Source organism: Drosophila melanogaster, chromosome 2R (genome assembly GCF_000001215.4).
Source record: "Drosophila melanogaster chromosome 2R".
Taxonomy (NCBI): Eukaryota; Metazoa; Arthropoda; class Insecta; order Diptera; family Drosophilidae; genus Drosophila; species Drosophila melanogaster.
Window position 1 is genome coordinate 7,525,880 of NT_033778.4, and position 13,938 is coordinate 7,539,817.

At 45.9% G+C, this 13,938-nt stretch overlaps 4 protein-coding genes and 1 long non-coding RNA gene across 9 annotated transcripts; 2 read left to right on the forward strand and 3 right to left on the reverse strand.

Annotated features, from left to right (window-relative positions):
* Positions 1–238: 238 nt before the first annotated feature.
* On the reverse strand, positions 239–7,102 carry Drat (Death resistor Adh domain containing target). 4 transcript variants are annotated; one of them, NM_165538.2, is made up of 3 exons: positions 6,874–7,102; positions 1,261–2,097; positions 239–1,193 (listed from the first exon to the last, which is right to left on the reverse strand). In NM_165538.2, the coding sequence occupies exons 2-3, from the start codon at positions 1,986–1,988 to the stop codon at positions 776–778; spliced, it is 1,146 nt and encodes a 381-aa protein (NP_724572.1). In that variant the 5' UTR covers positions 1,989–2,097; positions 6,874–7,102; the 3' UTR covers positions 239–775. The 4 variants fall into 4 exon arrangements, with proteins under 4 accessions (NP_724572.1, NP_001260779.1, NP_724573.1 ...); NM_001273850.1 differs by lacking the exon at positions 6,874–7,102 and adding an exon at positions 4,707–5,016; NM_165539.2 differs by lacking the exon at positions 6,874–7,102 and adding an exon at positions 3,312–3,411.
* Positions 7,103–7,310: 208 nt separating this feature from the next.
* On the reverse strand, positions 7,311–7,618 carry lncRNA:CR44209 (long non-coding RNA:CR44209). The gene is made up of 2 exons (NR_073856.1): positions 7,529–7,618; positions 7,311–7,456 (listed from the first exon to the last, which is right to left on the reverse strand). It is a non-coding gene; the product is annotated as a long non-coding RNA:CR44209 (long non-coding RNA).
* Positions 7,619–7,626: 8 nt separating this feature from the next.
* Positions 7,627–10,057, forward strand: Cyt-b5 (Cytochrome b5; the record flags this gene model as incomplete). 2 transcript variants are annotated; one of them, NM_136450.4, is made up of 2 exons in its annotated part: positions 7,627–7,851; positions 9,453–10,057. In NM_136450.4, the coding sequence occupies 2 exons, from the start codon at positions 7,732–7,734 to the stop codon at positions 9,735–9,737; spliced, it is 405 nt and encodes a 134-aa protein (NP_610294.1). In that variant the 3' UTR covers positions 9,738–10,057. The 2 variants fall into 2 exon arrangements, with proteins under 2 accessions (NP_610294.1, NP_724575.1); NM_165540.3 differs by lacking the exon at positions 7,627–7,851 and adding an exon at positions 9,130–9,216.
* Positions 10,040–12,418, forward strand: Gpo2 (Glycerophosphate oxidase 2). The gene has a single exon (NM_136451.1). It carries the CDS (start codon positions 10,163–10,165, stop codon positions 12,302–12,304), a length of 2,142 nt encoding a protein of 713 aa, NP_610295.1. The 5' UTR covers positions 10,040–10,162; the 3' UTR covers positions 12,305–12,418.
* CG1598 (uncharacterized protein) lies at positions 12,353–13,817 on the reverse strand. Its single transcript, NM_136452.3, has 4 exons — positions 13,599–13,817; positions 13,418–13,535; positions 12,893–13,333; positions 12,353–12,833 (listed from the first exon to the last, which is right to left on the reverse strand). The coding sequence occupies exons 1-4, from the start codon at positions 13,709–13,711 to the stop codon at positions 12,495–12,497; spliced, it is 1,011 nt and encodes a 336-aa protein (NP_610296.2). The 5' UTR covers positions 13,712–13,817; the 3' UTR covers positions 12,353–12,494.
* Between the last annotated feature and the right edge of the window lie 121 nt (positions 13,818–13,938).

Below are 13,938 nucleotides of genomic sequence, written 5' to 3' on the forward strand. Positions count from 1 at the left end.
TTAAGCTTCATCGGCTAAAACTAGTCTGTCCTGAAACTAATTTGATATCTATACATCAATTTTATGCTAGCGATGATATACTCTTTGTAATCGAATGATATTGCCTACAATATCTTTTGAAAAAAGGAACAGTATGCTAAAGAAAGATTAGCATATAGAGGCCAAATTGGCCATCCTACGGAGGCACCTAAGAAATATCAGGAAAAGCAGTTGCAACCTAGATCAGCCCCCATGGATTGATAGTTAATGGTTTTTATTTGTGAATAAGAGTAGAGTATAATGTTGGGTACGTAATGAGTACAAACATCAAGCAATTGAATCAAACATTTGCATCGCATGCGTAACAATTTCGTGTATAGTATGTATAACATTTATTTTGTAATCCGCTTCTGCTGGGCTTTTTGCTTAATCGAAAATCATTGAAGAAGCCGCCGAATTTTGACTCCGGCTAATATGGCGATGTGATGGGTGACTTTGCAAAAGTAGAATCATGGTGGTGGCTTACAAATAAAATAAATCACAATCTATATGTACATAATACTAAAAATGCCTAAAACGCTAAATCAATTAAAACGAGGAGTTCGTCTGCAGTCCAAAATTAAGGTTACAAAACAATGACCGGCTACAAAATAAGCACATTTCTGAATCCGCTTCGAGAGTGTCGCAGGTTGCAGGTTGTTTTGTCGGTTTTGTCGGTTGTCTTCCGAATACAGCTAACAGATATCCATATTAAATGAGTTAATGCCTTGATGGGGAACCATATCCTCCTCCACGCCTACTCAATGTCGTGGAAACGGAGGATGGCGCGTCCGGGTATCTCGGAGTTGCACAGCTTGGCGATGACCTCGGCCGCCTGCTCGCAGGGGAAGACGGAGTGCGGCGGCGGCTCGATCTTCTTGTTGGCTACCAGCTCCACCAGCTCAGCCAGCTGCTCGGCGGTGCCGTTCGAGATGGCGATGATCTCCTGCTGGTACTGCTCCGACAGGCGCGAGAACTTGGGCAGCAGCTTCTCGGCCACCTCGTCGCTGATCAGCACAACGCCGCCCTTCGACAAGCAGTGCATCGAGCGGTGCAGACTCCTGGAGGTTGTGCCAAAGTCAATGACCACGTCCACGGCTCCGCCGCACACGTCCTTGGTGCGCTCGATCAGCTGCGGCTCGTACAGGCATTCGTTCCACTGGACCACGCTGACACTGGAGGAAGGAGGAGGATGTTAGATGGTTAGAGCATGACACATCAGAGGGACCTCAAGATGCTTACTTTTTGATTTCTGTGGCCAGGCGGAAGCCCTCGTCCCGCAGACTGGCCACTGTGATGTCCACGTTGTCGGCTCCAGTTGTGGCAAAGTGATAGGAGGCGATGCGCACGGCCCAGAGTGCCAGGCCGCCAGTGCCCACGATGAGGATCTTGGGCTTCCGCTTCGGCTCCGTGGCAGCCCGCTGGCTGAGAATCTGTGTGACAACGGCCTGAGCCTTGAAGACGGCATTCCAGGCGAGCAGGGCGCCCGTCGGCAGCATGGCGGCCACCTCCATGGGCAGACTGTCGGGAATGGGCACCACGTGCTTCAGGTCCGGCACGACCAGCAGCTCGGCATAGCCGGCTGGGGTCTCATCGAACGGATAGACGATCACGCGCTGTCCAATGCGCAGGCCACGGTTGTTGGCCTCGGTGATCTCCGAGCCCAGGGACTCGATGACGCCGGCCACCTCGAAGCCGGGAAAGAAGGAGCCCTCCCGGATGCCCTGGTGTGCGGGCGAGGACATCGAGTTCACCGACGGACAGTAGTCGCTCAGCTCCGAGGACACTGAGGACATGCTGGTGATGGAGTTGGCGCGATCGCGACGACGATAGCAGGCTCCGGCGCAAACGATCCGGATGCGGGCGCCCAACGCCGGCGTGTCCTCGATGGGCACGAAGAAGTTGAAGACGCAGTTCTTGGCGCCCGGACCGGGCGACTCAATTGACACTTGGCGGCACAGCTTGTTCATGTTGTGCGTACTGTGTGTACTGTGTGGATTATGGTGATCGGGATCCGTTGGCGGCAGAACGGAAGTCAGGGACAATGAGTTCAGCGACAACGAGGTATCTGTTGTTCCACTGCAATCAGACAAAGGAATGGATACATCATATTTAGAGGTGTTGCCATTAAGAATTAAATGGTCACTAAACTTGGCTTGCTCATTTCGAAAATATATCTTTGTATCTTTGTACATATATTCTGATTTTTAATTGATTATCCCTTGAGAATTACCCTTTATTTGATAGCTAAATATATTTAAAGATATGTATATCTCTGATTGTTTTTGATTGCTATAGCTTCGATTGCGTATTACATATCCAAGGTCGCATTGCGTAGTTCTCAATAGTTTCAATGCCGCCTCATGATATGGCAGTTCTATTTCGCCTTTCCTATATACAAACACTCTAAACGACTATCTTGATCTTCAATGCCAGCCACAATTCAGAGTTCTCGATGTAAATATCATTAATGTAGCTACTTTTTGTGTGCTGTAATTACAGTGAGCACACATCTAAAAGGTCAAGTATTGGACTTGCTGACAATCCAGATACGAATCACTCCACATCAATAAACTGACAAAAGATAGAGCTAGAATCGGACACATTAGATTTGGTTAATATACAGCAAAGCCGGAAAGCCATGGCCATAAAGATATCAGATATAATATCGGATATTAGTCTGGTCTGAAGTCTGGCGCTTCAATTAGTTTGATAAGAGATGGTGACGAATCGTATCATATCAGAGCTTACTCCACTTGCACTTTCGTTACTTTTCTATGATTTCAACTCTGGAAGTGCTCAATTGAAACCATAAGGGATCAGTTTTTATCTCAGTGCACCAGCTAGCAATAAATGCCACATTATTAAAAAACAAAAAACAATTATTTATACTTAAAATTTACACAATTTTTTCCCATTTGTACTTTTTTGGGAGAATTTATGACTCAAAACTGTGAGTAAAATCTCTAAATTAAACACGCTATTAAAAACTAATAAAAATTAAAAGAAATCCTAAGACTCAAGATATTTTCCCGATACATATTGCATTTTCACTTTAGAGGCCATGGTAATTGGAAAACTCGATTGGGGAGAATGGGGAAAATTCAATCAGCATCGTTTAATAGTTTACCTCATTGAACTGAGCAAATTGTGCGGTTGACTGCATATATCGACCGGCATTTTGCTGTCCTCGTAATTGTTCTCTGTTAATTTTTTCACTTTTTTTTTTTTTTTGTTTTTTTGCACTACTGCAACTCAACTGCGTTGTGTATTTATTATACAAACTGACTAACACTTTTACTTGTGAATTGGCTAGATTTTTCTTTAGCTGCAATTGCTTCTCGGCGCTTTTCCGACGACTTGACCAGCGCACTTCCAAAGAACATCTGAGCCGCTTCACTCGATGCGGCAGCTAAAAAGCAAAAAAGCCGGTGACGAAATGGAACGAGTGGAACTCTCACACAGCCACACACGCACTCATCACGCACAGGGGCCCAGCAAAGGGGGTCGCAAATTCATCTATCCAACAAATAATATTGTATGCCATTCGTGGGTTTACATATAAGCATACATATAAATTTCGTTTTTAAAGATAGTGGTAAAAGATTACTCACGGAATACTATCAACCTTTTTATCTCAGTTTTGAAAAACTCTCTTAAACCTTTACTAAAAAGCATCAAATAAATTCATTTATCCCTGATTACATTAGATTGCAAAATGTAAACTTAAGTTTAAATTCCAACAGCACTCTTAGTTGCTAAATTTAACTCCAAAACTCTGCTTACTCAGCTTAGTAATCCTTAACCCCTTGGTTAAACCATCCGCACGCCACTGTGTGCTCACATACACGGCACGCAGGGAATGCGTGAAACATTTGAAATGAGTGTATTCATTTGTGTGGATTGCATGGCCGCATTTGCATCTATAGAAATGCATTTCCATATTTTGTGAATTTCGGAGCATTTCACATTTATTTATAGACAACTATTACTTACACCACTGGAAAATAAACATTCTATTGCTTTTGTTTAATGTTTTGCATATATTTTCAATAAACATTCATAAATTCCTCTAATTGGTTTTTGAACTTCTTCTATTGATATGTACATATGTTGATATCAGTTTGCCCAATATTGTAGCAGTGTACTTGAACCAGATTGTTGTTTATCTTTTGTTTACACATTCGAATTAACACGGAGGACGCAGAAGTCGAGAGAAAAACAAGCCCACAGGCAGAGCAATCAAAACAATTTAATAAAGAACAACAAATGCATTAGGCAAACGCGTGCGACAGATTTATGGCCAAAACAAAGTCCAGGAGCTGGCCAAAAACCCCTCCAAGAACGGAAGCCATCTAGAGCACGTTGCCAAGTGGCCATCGGATCCGTTTATAGAACTTTCGATGACAATATGTTCTTCTTAGAAAGCTGCTAGGCAGATCGGAGGAGGATGCCCCATTAGTCACGTCACGATTTGATTCTCATCATTCTCGGCGGGTGGTAACAGTTAATCGCAAGCAAAGCGTTGGACTCCAGTGGAAAATGGAAAAATGGAAGCGGTCTGCCTCGAGTGGAAATTTATCAAATGCTTGCAATATGCAATTAAAATGCGTCGTGCGGCCTTCACTCGAAAGCCAAATAAACAAACAACTTACATATGCATGGTGTATAGATAGATAGATACTTACAGTGTTACTTTATGAAAGCGAATGTTCTAAGCTTTTCAGGTTCTGGGTATTTAGCTAAATCTAGTTACATATCTTCTTTTTGGTAAGAAAAATTATTTTTGTCGGTACTCTCATTTTGTATCTTTATCTCAATCAATGCATCAAACTGTTAGCTTGCTGTATCTATGTATGCATCTGTGTATCTACGTATGTCGTGTGTGCGCACCTCTAACTGTTTGCGATTGTTGTTGCTTGTGTTTGCGGAGCGAGGAACGGTGGATGTTTGCATGGTAATGAAACGTTGAGAAGAAACTGATAGGCGTTGGTGAGGGGGCAGCGGCAAGCAAAACAAAACCAAAGTCATGTACACGTGCTCGCTGCATGATAATCACGCCTGAGTGGCATGCCCAGACAGTGAGTGAGTGAGAGAGGGAGCGCGTTGTTTTTCTTTTCTCTCCCTCACTCAATTTGTCTCTCTGTCTCGCTCGCTCCTTGGCGCAGCACGAATGCATAAATGGGCATCCTTCCTCTGCTTTGTTGTTCTTCTTTGTACGGCCCACACAACAACAATGCGTAAATAAGCCGCTATAAATACGCCTTACATTTACGCAGTTACGTTTTACACATTTGCATCCTTACCAAAAAATGTATGTACGTACATACATATATGTATATATTTACATTTATACATATGTATGTATTACTTTTTGGGGTTAATCAACAGCCTCAAACACTGAGAAGAATTATTTTCATAATTAGGCAGAACTTCAGCAAAATGGTCAAAACAAGTTACTTATTGGTGTTAACAACCCCTATATCAATGAATAAGTACACATTTACTTATTATTAACTTACATATGCCATATGCAAACATCAAATATGTATATTAAATCATTAACAATGAAATTTCTTGCAAAAACACAACAAAGAATAAGATAAGATTTATCATCGTTTCACTTTACATTTATAAACATTAAGACTTCGTGGCGATATTTAAGTTGTTTAACCTTAATCTGGTCGAAGGTGAAAGCGAAAGTGACATAACAATTCGTTGAACGAAATTCGCAAAAGCCACAATTAAAAACAGTATGTGTTCAATTAAAAACAGCGACTGAACGAACTCTTTTTCTGACCAATTAAAATCCGTCCCTCGAAGATATACCACCCCCCCCCCCTCCCCATTCGATGTACGGATCAAAAGATCATCGAGCAAGAAAAATATTTACTGAATTATTTATTTATTCATTTTTTTTGTTGCGCTTGAATTGAAAACATTTGTTCGTCAATTCTAGTCAATTGTATTTAATGGCGGAATCAATCGAGTCTAATGACGGATTGGCAATGCAAATTTAGTGGTGCTGTCGCGCCAGGAAAATGTTGACCACTGTCTCACCTTTTCCCCGCCCGAAACGGAAAATGTCGTCAATTATGCAGCAATGAGACATAAAATTTAATTGAATCGCTGGCGGCCAACCGAAGTGAACTCTCGGTGTAAAAAATATGCAGGAACAGGGCTATTTTTAGAGCCTTTGTGTGAGTGAGAATAATGCCTTCGATCGCAATCAAGATCTGAGTTTCCGACTTTGTTTTTCTTGTTTTCCAGTAGTGCGTGTGTGGTACTAATTTACAATCGTCGATTGCGTTTAAATGGGTTATAATAAGTATACTATATCTATATATAAACCAAACCCACACCTAATTTTGGCATTATACTCCACTATTCTGACAAGTAATCAATCACATTACGCCTACCCCAAGAATATCGCATATAACCCGCAATGGATACATAAATCCAGAGCTTGGGTGCTTCTCCTAACACCTTGCACAGGTATCCCCCGGCTGGTAAGTGTTTACTGGCCAGTCAAATCTCCAGGTGCTGATAACCCGAAGACACAAACAATCTGAATGATTTACGGGCCACTCGACTCAGTTTTGGATTGTCCCCCATAAGAGTTGTTTACCCACGGGGCTCCAGAACACGCGTAAATCGGGATCCAAGGGCATGATTGAAGTTGGCAAAACTTAATAACTTTTTAACGCATAAATCCCGTCACTTGAATTACGCATCAGCGAAGCGGAAAAGGAAACATAGTGGTGGATGTATACCAGAGAAAGGAAATCGGACCCAAGAAAATGGCCACCGCACGTAGGCCACTCCAGGATGCCAATTGCGTAATAAGGAACTTACCTTTGTAAAAAAGCTAAAAGCGCTGCGTATCAAAAGCACACCCGCCGTCACTTATCAATATATTTATGCTTAGTTTGTTGTTAACTTGAATTGCGCTATTGGACAGCGCTGTAGCTTTTGGAAAACTCTTCACAATGCGTGTCGACTGTTTTTATTGAAGGAGCGCCGCAGCCGCACGGCGTACAGCAGGATACGTTTGACTTTGAAGTCTCCTTTGCCGAGTATGGAATAAAGGCAGGGCTTGAGTGTAAATACAAGATCCGAGTCTGCGCATTCGTCGCTGGTGGAACCAGTTCGCTGGGATACCGCTCGAAATACATTTTTATTAATGAAATGGTCTGCCCAAAATAAATTTGCTTACGAATTTTGTTTGTACATTTCATTTGAATCGTTTATTTCACTAAAGGGTTTTCTCACATTTCAAATTGGGCGCCAAAATTAATGAGGTGCTTTGGAGCACTGGTCTTATCGCGCCCAAAAGTATGCAGTATTCTTTACATGTCGATGGTAAAATAGCCGTGATCCACTATACAATCGCATCGCATAACCACCGCTCCAAATCCGATATATTGTGTATTGGGTGCTGTAAACAAATTATAAGCTAGATAAATAAGTTATAAGCTATTATATATTATAATAAAATATGTGCTCATACCACAAACAATCTGGCTAGTCTAAACGGTCACTATTCGATATCGATAGGCGTTGGTGTAAACAAGCCATCTTGCTGCGCGCCAGTGTGACCGCCGGCCACCAGTTCTGTGAGACCGTGCGCCCTGGAGGAAGAGTGCGAGGCTGGACAAATAGTTTTTCCGTGACACAAATCAAACGCGCAGTAGAAATCAACAAGTGATCACCATGTCGAGCGAGGAAACAAAGACTTTCACGCGGGCCGAGGTCGCCAAGCACAACACGAACAAGGACACCTGGCTGCTCATACACAACAACATCTACGACGTCACCGCCTTCCTCAACGAGGTGAGAATCGCACGGAACACGTCGCAGCTGAGTGCCACCGCCCCGCACCCGCTCCCACCACTAAATGGGGGTCATCGTTTGCTATTGGGCCTTATCTGGGTTTCACTTGTCCCGATGAGCTAATGGGCCCAGCCCCAGCACAAGCCCAAGCCCACGTAGCCACATGTAGCGACTCTAACTTGCATCGCGGGGCAATTAGGTCTGTACTTTGACCCCCGGACGGTAGTTTGACCTGCGTCCGGATTTCGCAGATTTGCTGCGACGTCGAAACTTCCAGCAGCCACTTTCGCCCAGCTGTCGAAAGAGCTCCACATGGCGAAACTATCCATTTGCATACATGTATATATGTGTGTGATGGGCGACGAGGGTCAAGTGTTAAGCGAAATCCGCGTCTGCATTTGCATCTCATTTGATTAACGGACTCCGATTTGAATTCGGATTCTTATGCAAGTGCACCACCGACAAACCGACTGCCGCCGGCTCCGAAAAGTGTATCACCCTGACGCAGCAGTAGGGTCATCACCAAATCTATACATATAGACTACACAAGCATTCCCGCTATCTGCGGGATCTAAGATAAGCTCTGTGAAAATTCCGATCTAACGATGACGTTGCACTTTAGGTACACGCTGAAAATAACAATAGTGAGAGTGACCAAGCATCTAATTTATAATTCCATTCCAAAGTTTCAGTCCGCCTATCGACCGCAGCCATCCCCAGTCCATGTTTAAAACATGCCCCTAATCTGATCCGCTTGGTCCTCTTCCATCTTAAGGAATAACATTAGCTACTGTTACCTTGCTATCTGCGTAACAGCATCACCAGACAAATCGCAAATTAGACTTCCAGATTTTAGAGCGTTTGCTGGATCTAAAGATTATTTTTTACGTGTTTATTCGTTATTTATTCAACATGATCAGTTTATTTTGACGAATCTTATTCAATGTGTTTCCTGCATATGTATGTTCCGATTTGTCATATATAAACCAACACAGTAATTACAATATAATCATCGAAATTAGATAAGGCTAAGTTGGACTATGTAAAAGTTTAAAGAATTGTGAAAATAATTATGAGATACGCTTATCATCGATTCAATTGCACTCGGCCACCTTGAAGAGTTTGGCTAAAATTACTTTAGCTTATCACTCAGCACAATTGAGGCGAAACAACTTGTTTGCTTTTAATAGTAATTAATAACAATAATTACATCATACTTGCTCCGCGGCTTTTTCAGCATGACTCTAAGCTATAGTACAAAGTTTCAACATTATTATAATGGTACAATCAAAACGTAACTTCGCTCGAGTTCTTAGGATCAAAGTTTCTGTAACTTTATTGGCTTATAAGTGCCAAATTAAATCTGTAACTGAAATTAGTTGTGATATTTTTACTTTCAACGCAACGGAAGTATAAAATATTACCATAAAGCTTCCGCATAAACGAATGTTTCGAAGCATTCCCGACTTTATACCTTGATACCATACCCTCTGCTGTCTGGTCCATGAAATTCAGGGTCAGACGTCCATTAGCATTTATCCAAGATCAGCCAACAGTTATTTATGCGAATATATTAATCTGTCTCTTTTCCTTCACGACAGCATCCCGGTGGCGAAGAGGTGCTCATCGAGCAGGCCGGCAAAGATGCCACGGAGAACTTTGAGGACGTTGGCCACAGCAACGATGCCCGCGACATGATGAAGAAGTACAAAATCGGTGAGCTGGTGGAGAGCGAAAGGACAAGCGTGGCCCAGAAGTCGGAGCCGACCTGGAGCACGGAACAGCAAACCGAGGAGAGTTCTGTGAAGTCGTGGCTGGTGCCCCTCGTCCTGTGCTTGGTGGCCACGCTCTTCTACAAGTTCTTCTTTGGCGGTGCCAAGCAATAGGAGGAGCCACAATGCCCAGCAGAGACTTTCCAGCCCGCTCCGGAGTCGCTTAGTTAATCAACAAACGGAGAGCCCGAGAGTCACATGAGGAGCGGGACAGTGGAGCGGGAAAGCTTTTTATAGTAAATTTGTGCTAAGTTTTAACGATAATTTTTGGCATTTGGCGTTTTTGTACAACCCTCTACACGTGTAATTCCTTCAGACGGCGGTTCTAGACTCTAAAAGTAATTTATCCCATTGATATTCCAACATTTGAGGCACGGAACGAAAACGATAAGTTTTTATTCGCATGTATGTACATTAAACATATTTCCAAAAGCAAGCAAACACCCGTCCAAATTTTTGTGCTTTCGTTAGATGTCAGATATATTGTTGACCCACGCAAAAATAGTCCAAATTTGGTGTGTAAAGCAGGGGGTAATACCATGGCCAAGATCATTCAAATGGCGGTGATGCTGGGCAGCTCCAAGCTGGGCCACGGCGCTTTTGGATTCGATGAAAGGCAAGCGGACTCGACTCCAGTGCCACAGATGAAACGGGAGCTGCCCACGCGAAAGATGTGCCTGGAGGCCTTTAAGCGAACCCACTACGACATCCTCATCATTGGCGGCGGCGCCGTGGGTTCCGGCTGTGCTCTCGATGCTGCCACGCGGGGCTTGAAGACCGCCCTGGTGGAAGCGAATGACTTTGGCAGCGGCACTTCCTCCAAATCGAGCAAACTGTTGCACGGCGGCCTCAGGGATCTGGAGCAGGCCATCTCGCGTCTGGACGTGGCTGCCTTTCGGCGTGTTCGCTGCTCCTTGCAGGAACGCAGCCACATTGGCAAGCTGGCGCCGCATCTTAGCCAGCCGGTCCCCATCCTGCTGCCCGTCCACCACTGGTGGCAGGCTCCGCTCTACTACATGAAGCTAAAGATTTACCACCTGATGGCGCCCAAGGCCACCAGGAGTTTTCAGTATCTGAGTGCCGACGACGCGTTGGAAGTATTTCCGATGCTGCGACGCCAGGAGCTGTTTGGCGCCTTCGTCTTCTACGAGGGTCAGCACGACGATGCCAGGATGTGCCTTTCGGTTGCCCTTACAGCGGCTCGTTACGGAGCAGATATCTGCAACCACATGAAGGTCTCGAGACTCATCAAGAACAAGGATGGCAATGTGGCGGGCGCGGAGGCGGTGGACCAGCTGACGGGCAAGAAGTATAGCATACGGGCGAAGGTGGTGGTCAACGCCACTGGCCACATGAGCGACAGCCTCCGCCAGATGGAGGATTCGGAAGCCAAGCCGCTCTGCACGCGCAGCTGGTCCTCGATCATCGTCATGCCCCGCTTCTACTGTCCGGAGGAGGTGGGCGTCTTCGACCCGCACACGCCCTCTGGACGATCCATCTTTTTTCTGCCCTGGCAGGGGCATACGCTAGTCGGGTCCAGCGATGAGCCTCTCAATCTGCCCGAGCAGGACACGCAGCCCACGGAGACGGATGTGCAGTCCCTACTGGATTGCGTTAAGCACTTTGTAACGCCCAACTTCGATGTGCGAAGATGCGATGTGCTGGCCGTTTGGGGTGGTTACAAACCTCTGCCCGTGCAGTCCGATACACTGCACCATACCCGTTTCAAGAACCATGTAATCCAGCTAGGACCTCGAAACATGCTTTCCATCGTTGGTGGCACGTGGTCGTCGTTTCGGGTTCTGGCTGAGAAAACCGTGAATGCAGCCATCCGGTATGGAGATCTTTCACCGCTGCGTAAGGAATCGGTGACCGCAGAGTCCTGCAAACTGGACGGAGCCAGTGGCTGGAGTCCGAAGATGTTCATACGGCTGGTGCAGGACTTCGGAATGGAGCGGGACGTGGCTGAGCACCTGTCGAACACGTACGGATCGAATGCCTTCAAAGTGGCCGTGAGTGCGGACAGCAGTGGAAAGGCATGGCCCATTGTGGGTAAGCGCCTCCACTCGGAGTTCCCGTATATTGAGGCGGAGGTAAAACAGGGCGTCCGAGACTTTGCTTGCACGCTGGAGGACATGGTGGCGCGGCGACTGCGAGTGGCCTTTTTAAATGTCCAGGTGGCCGAGGAGATACTGCCGCAAGTGGCCAACATCATGGCCAAGGAGCTGAACTGGTCGCGAGATCAAATTAAAAAGCAGATCCGCCAGACGCGAACTTTTCTTAACTCCCAGATGGGCCAGCTGACCAAGGAGAGCGCTTCGCAGATGAGCATTCCCATTAAGATGAGCGTGCGCCAAGTGCGCAAGTTTGCCGGGCAGTTCAGGCAAATGGATGATAACAATACGGGGTACGTGTCGATTGCAGACTGCTGCAAGGCAATGAAAACGATGGGCGTAAAGGAGGTGCCCGTCGACCTGATGCACGATGTCCTGCGGGACATTGATGTCCATGCCCAGGGCAAGGTGAACCTGTATGAGTTCCTTCTGCTCATGTCGGCTATTGTGCAGGGCAACACCGAGTACCTGCGGTACGCACGGCTGTATCTGGACCACAAAAGGCAGATGCAAGGCAGCAACTTTCCCACCGTAATGCAAATGGAGCGTGCCGGGGGCGGTCTTTGAAAGTATCATTCGTTGTAACCCTCTCCAGTTTGGAATACTGCATCCGTTAAGCGTTGTCTACGCATTACACGTCGAAGCAGATCCCTTCGGGGATCGCTGCCTCAACTTTAATTTATTTTACGCACTTTCTGTTCACACAAACTAAGGAAGAAACTTACAAACGGATGGGTAAAGGGTTGGACGGGCTATCCTATTCCTTGGGCTCGCCCTTGGGGTTGTAGGGCTTCATAAGGTTCTCGGAGAAAGAACGGATGCTCTCTGGACCGCGCACCTCTTTCTCGAGGAGCGGCAACTTGGTTACGTGGAAGTCTTCATACAGGTCGGCAATCTGGTCCAGGTACTTCTCCTGAATCTTGAAGCGGGAGGCGCACATGCTGCACGAGTCGTGCGAGTTCTGCAGAAACAGCAGTTGGTTTACAATGATGTTGTGGACGTCGATGCCGCACTTGGTTAGCTCTTGCACAAGTCGTTCCGTCTCGTACAGCGAGAAGAACTCTGCTATGCACACGCAGACGAATGTAGTTTGATCCTGCCGAAGGACGAATGCGGATTAGGCGTTGTACGAGCTAAATACATGTTTCTACGTACTGGGTTCTTGAACTGCTCGTTGACCTGGGTGATAACGCGCAGCATGTCGTCCAGCTTCTGGGAGAGTGTGTCAGCGTTCACATCAGCCATGCCCAGCATGGAGACGAACTGTGACAGCAGGGGCGCCACCTTCATCTTGAGCCGCAGCAGCTTGCCCAGCCCCTTCTCCACCACCTGGGGAAATGCAATCAGACGCAGCGTGTGTCCCGTGGGCGCCGTGTCGAAGACGACTACCGAGAAGTTCATGCCCTTGACCAGCTTCATAACCTCTGCATAGCTCATCGCCTCGTCGATGCCGGGCAGGGCGTTGATCATCTCCTGCATGACGCCCTTGCTCACGCGCAGCGCCTCATTTTCGCCATCGAAGTACTCCTCGGGCAGCTCGTTGAGACCGGCATTTGGATCGATTTCCATGGCGAACAGGTTGTCAAAGCCATTTACCTGGTTGCGGAAAAGGAATTGCGATGTGCTTTAGTTTAGCTTATACAATGGTAAATGACTTCATTTCCGGATTCTTCCACCAACCTTTGTCGGCACCTTGGTGAACTTCTGATCGAATGCATCCGATATGTTGTGCGCCGGATCTGTGGATATGATTAGCACGGATTCGCGCACTTTCGACAGCTGAACGGCTAGGCTAGAACTATGTTTAACACGAAGATTAATTAGATCAACCGAGAAAGTTGGCTTGTTGTTGTTGTTTTACCTGCAAGTCGTCTTGCCCACGCCGCCTTTTCCGCCCACGAAGATCCACTTGAGGGAGTCCTGCTCGACGAGATTCTGCAGGCTGGGCTCCAGGGGCTCCAAATTGTCGGCCATAATGCCCACTAAAGCGAGACACGTATGAAATTAGTTGAAATTAATAATTGCTTATAAGCAATGAATATGACTTCTGGCGTGCAGAGTGACCGTTTTTAGTATGCATACGTATAAGTTGATAGGCACTAAAATCAGCTGATCACGAAGCACTGCCAGGGATGGATGCTCATTTGGCGCCAAAGGAAAATTATTTGAAAATAAAATTTTGCAAATCTCAATAAACTTGA

What these genes read in the sequence shown, in the direction of transcription:
- Drat (NM_136449.3), bottom strand. Translation starts at nt 3,198, where the DNA reads ATGCCGGTCGATATATGCAGTCAACCGCACAATTTGCTCAGTTCAATG. An exon ending in AATTTGCTCAGTTCAATGAG is followed by an intron (nt 2,098 to 3,148) that starts GTAAACTATTAA and finishes GTCTGATTGCAG; the next exon opens with TGGAACAACAGATACCTCGT. An exon ending in CTGGCCACAGAAATCAAAAA is followed by an intron (nt 1,194 to 1,260) that starts GTAAGCATCTTG and finishes TCCTTCCTCCAG; the next exon opens with TGTCAGCGTGGTCCAGTGGA.
- Gpo2 (NM_136451.1), top strand. Translation starts at nt 10,163, where the DNA reads ATGGCCAAGATCATTCAAATGGCGGTGATGCTGGGCAGCTCCAAGCTG.
- CG1598 (NM_136452.3), bottom strand. Translation starts at nt 13,711, where the DNA reads ATGGCCGACAATTTGGAGCCCCTGGAGCCCAGCCTGCAGAATCTCGTC. An exon ending in GTGGGCAAGACGACTTGCAG is followed by an intron (nt 13,536 to 13,598) that starts GTAAAACAACAA and finishes TGTTAAACATAG; the next exon opens with TTCTAGCCTAGCCGTTCAGC. An exon ending in TCACCAAGGTGCCGACAAAG is followed by an intron (nt 13,334 to 13,417) that starts GTTGGTGGAAGA and finishes TTCCGCAACCAG; the next exon opens with GTAAATGGCTTTGACAACCT.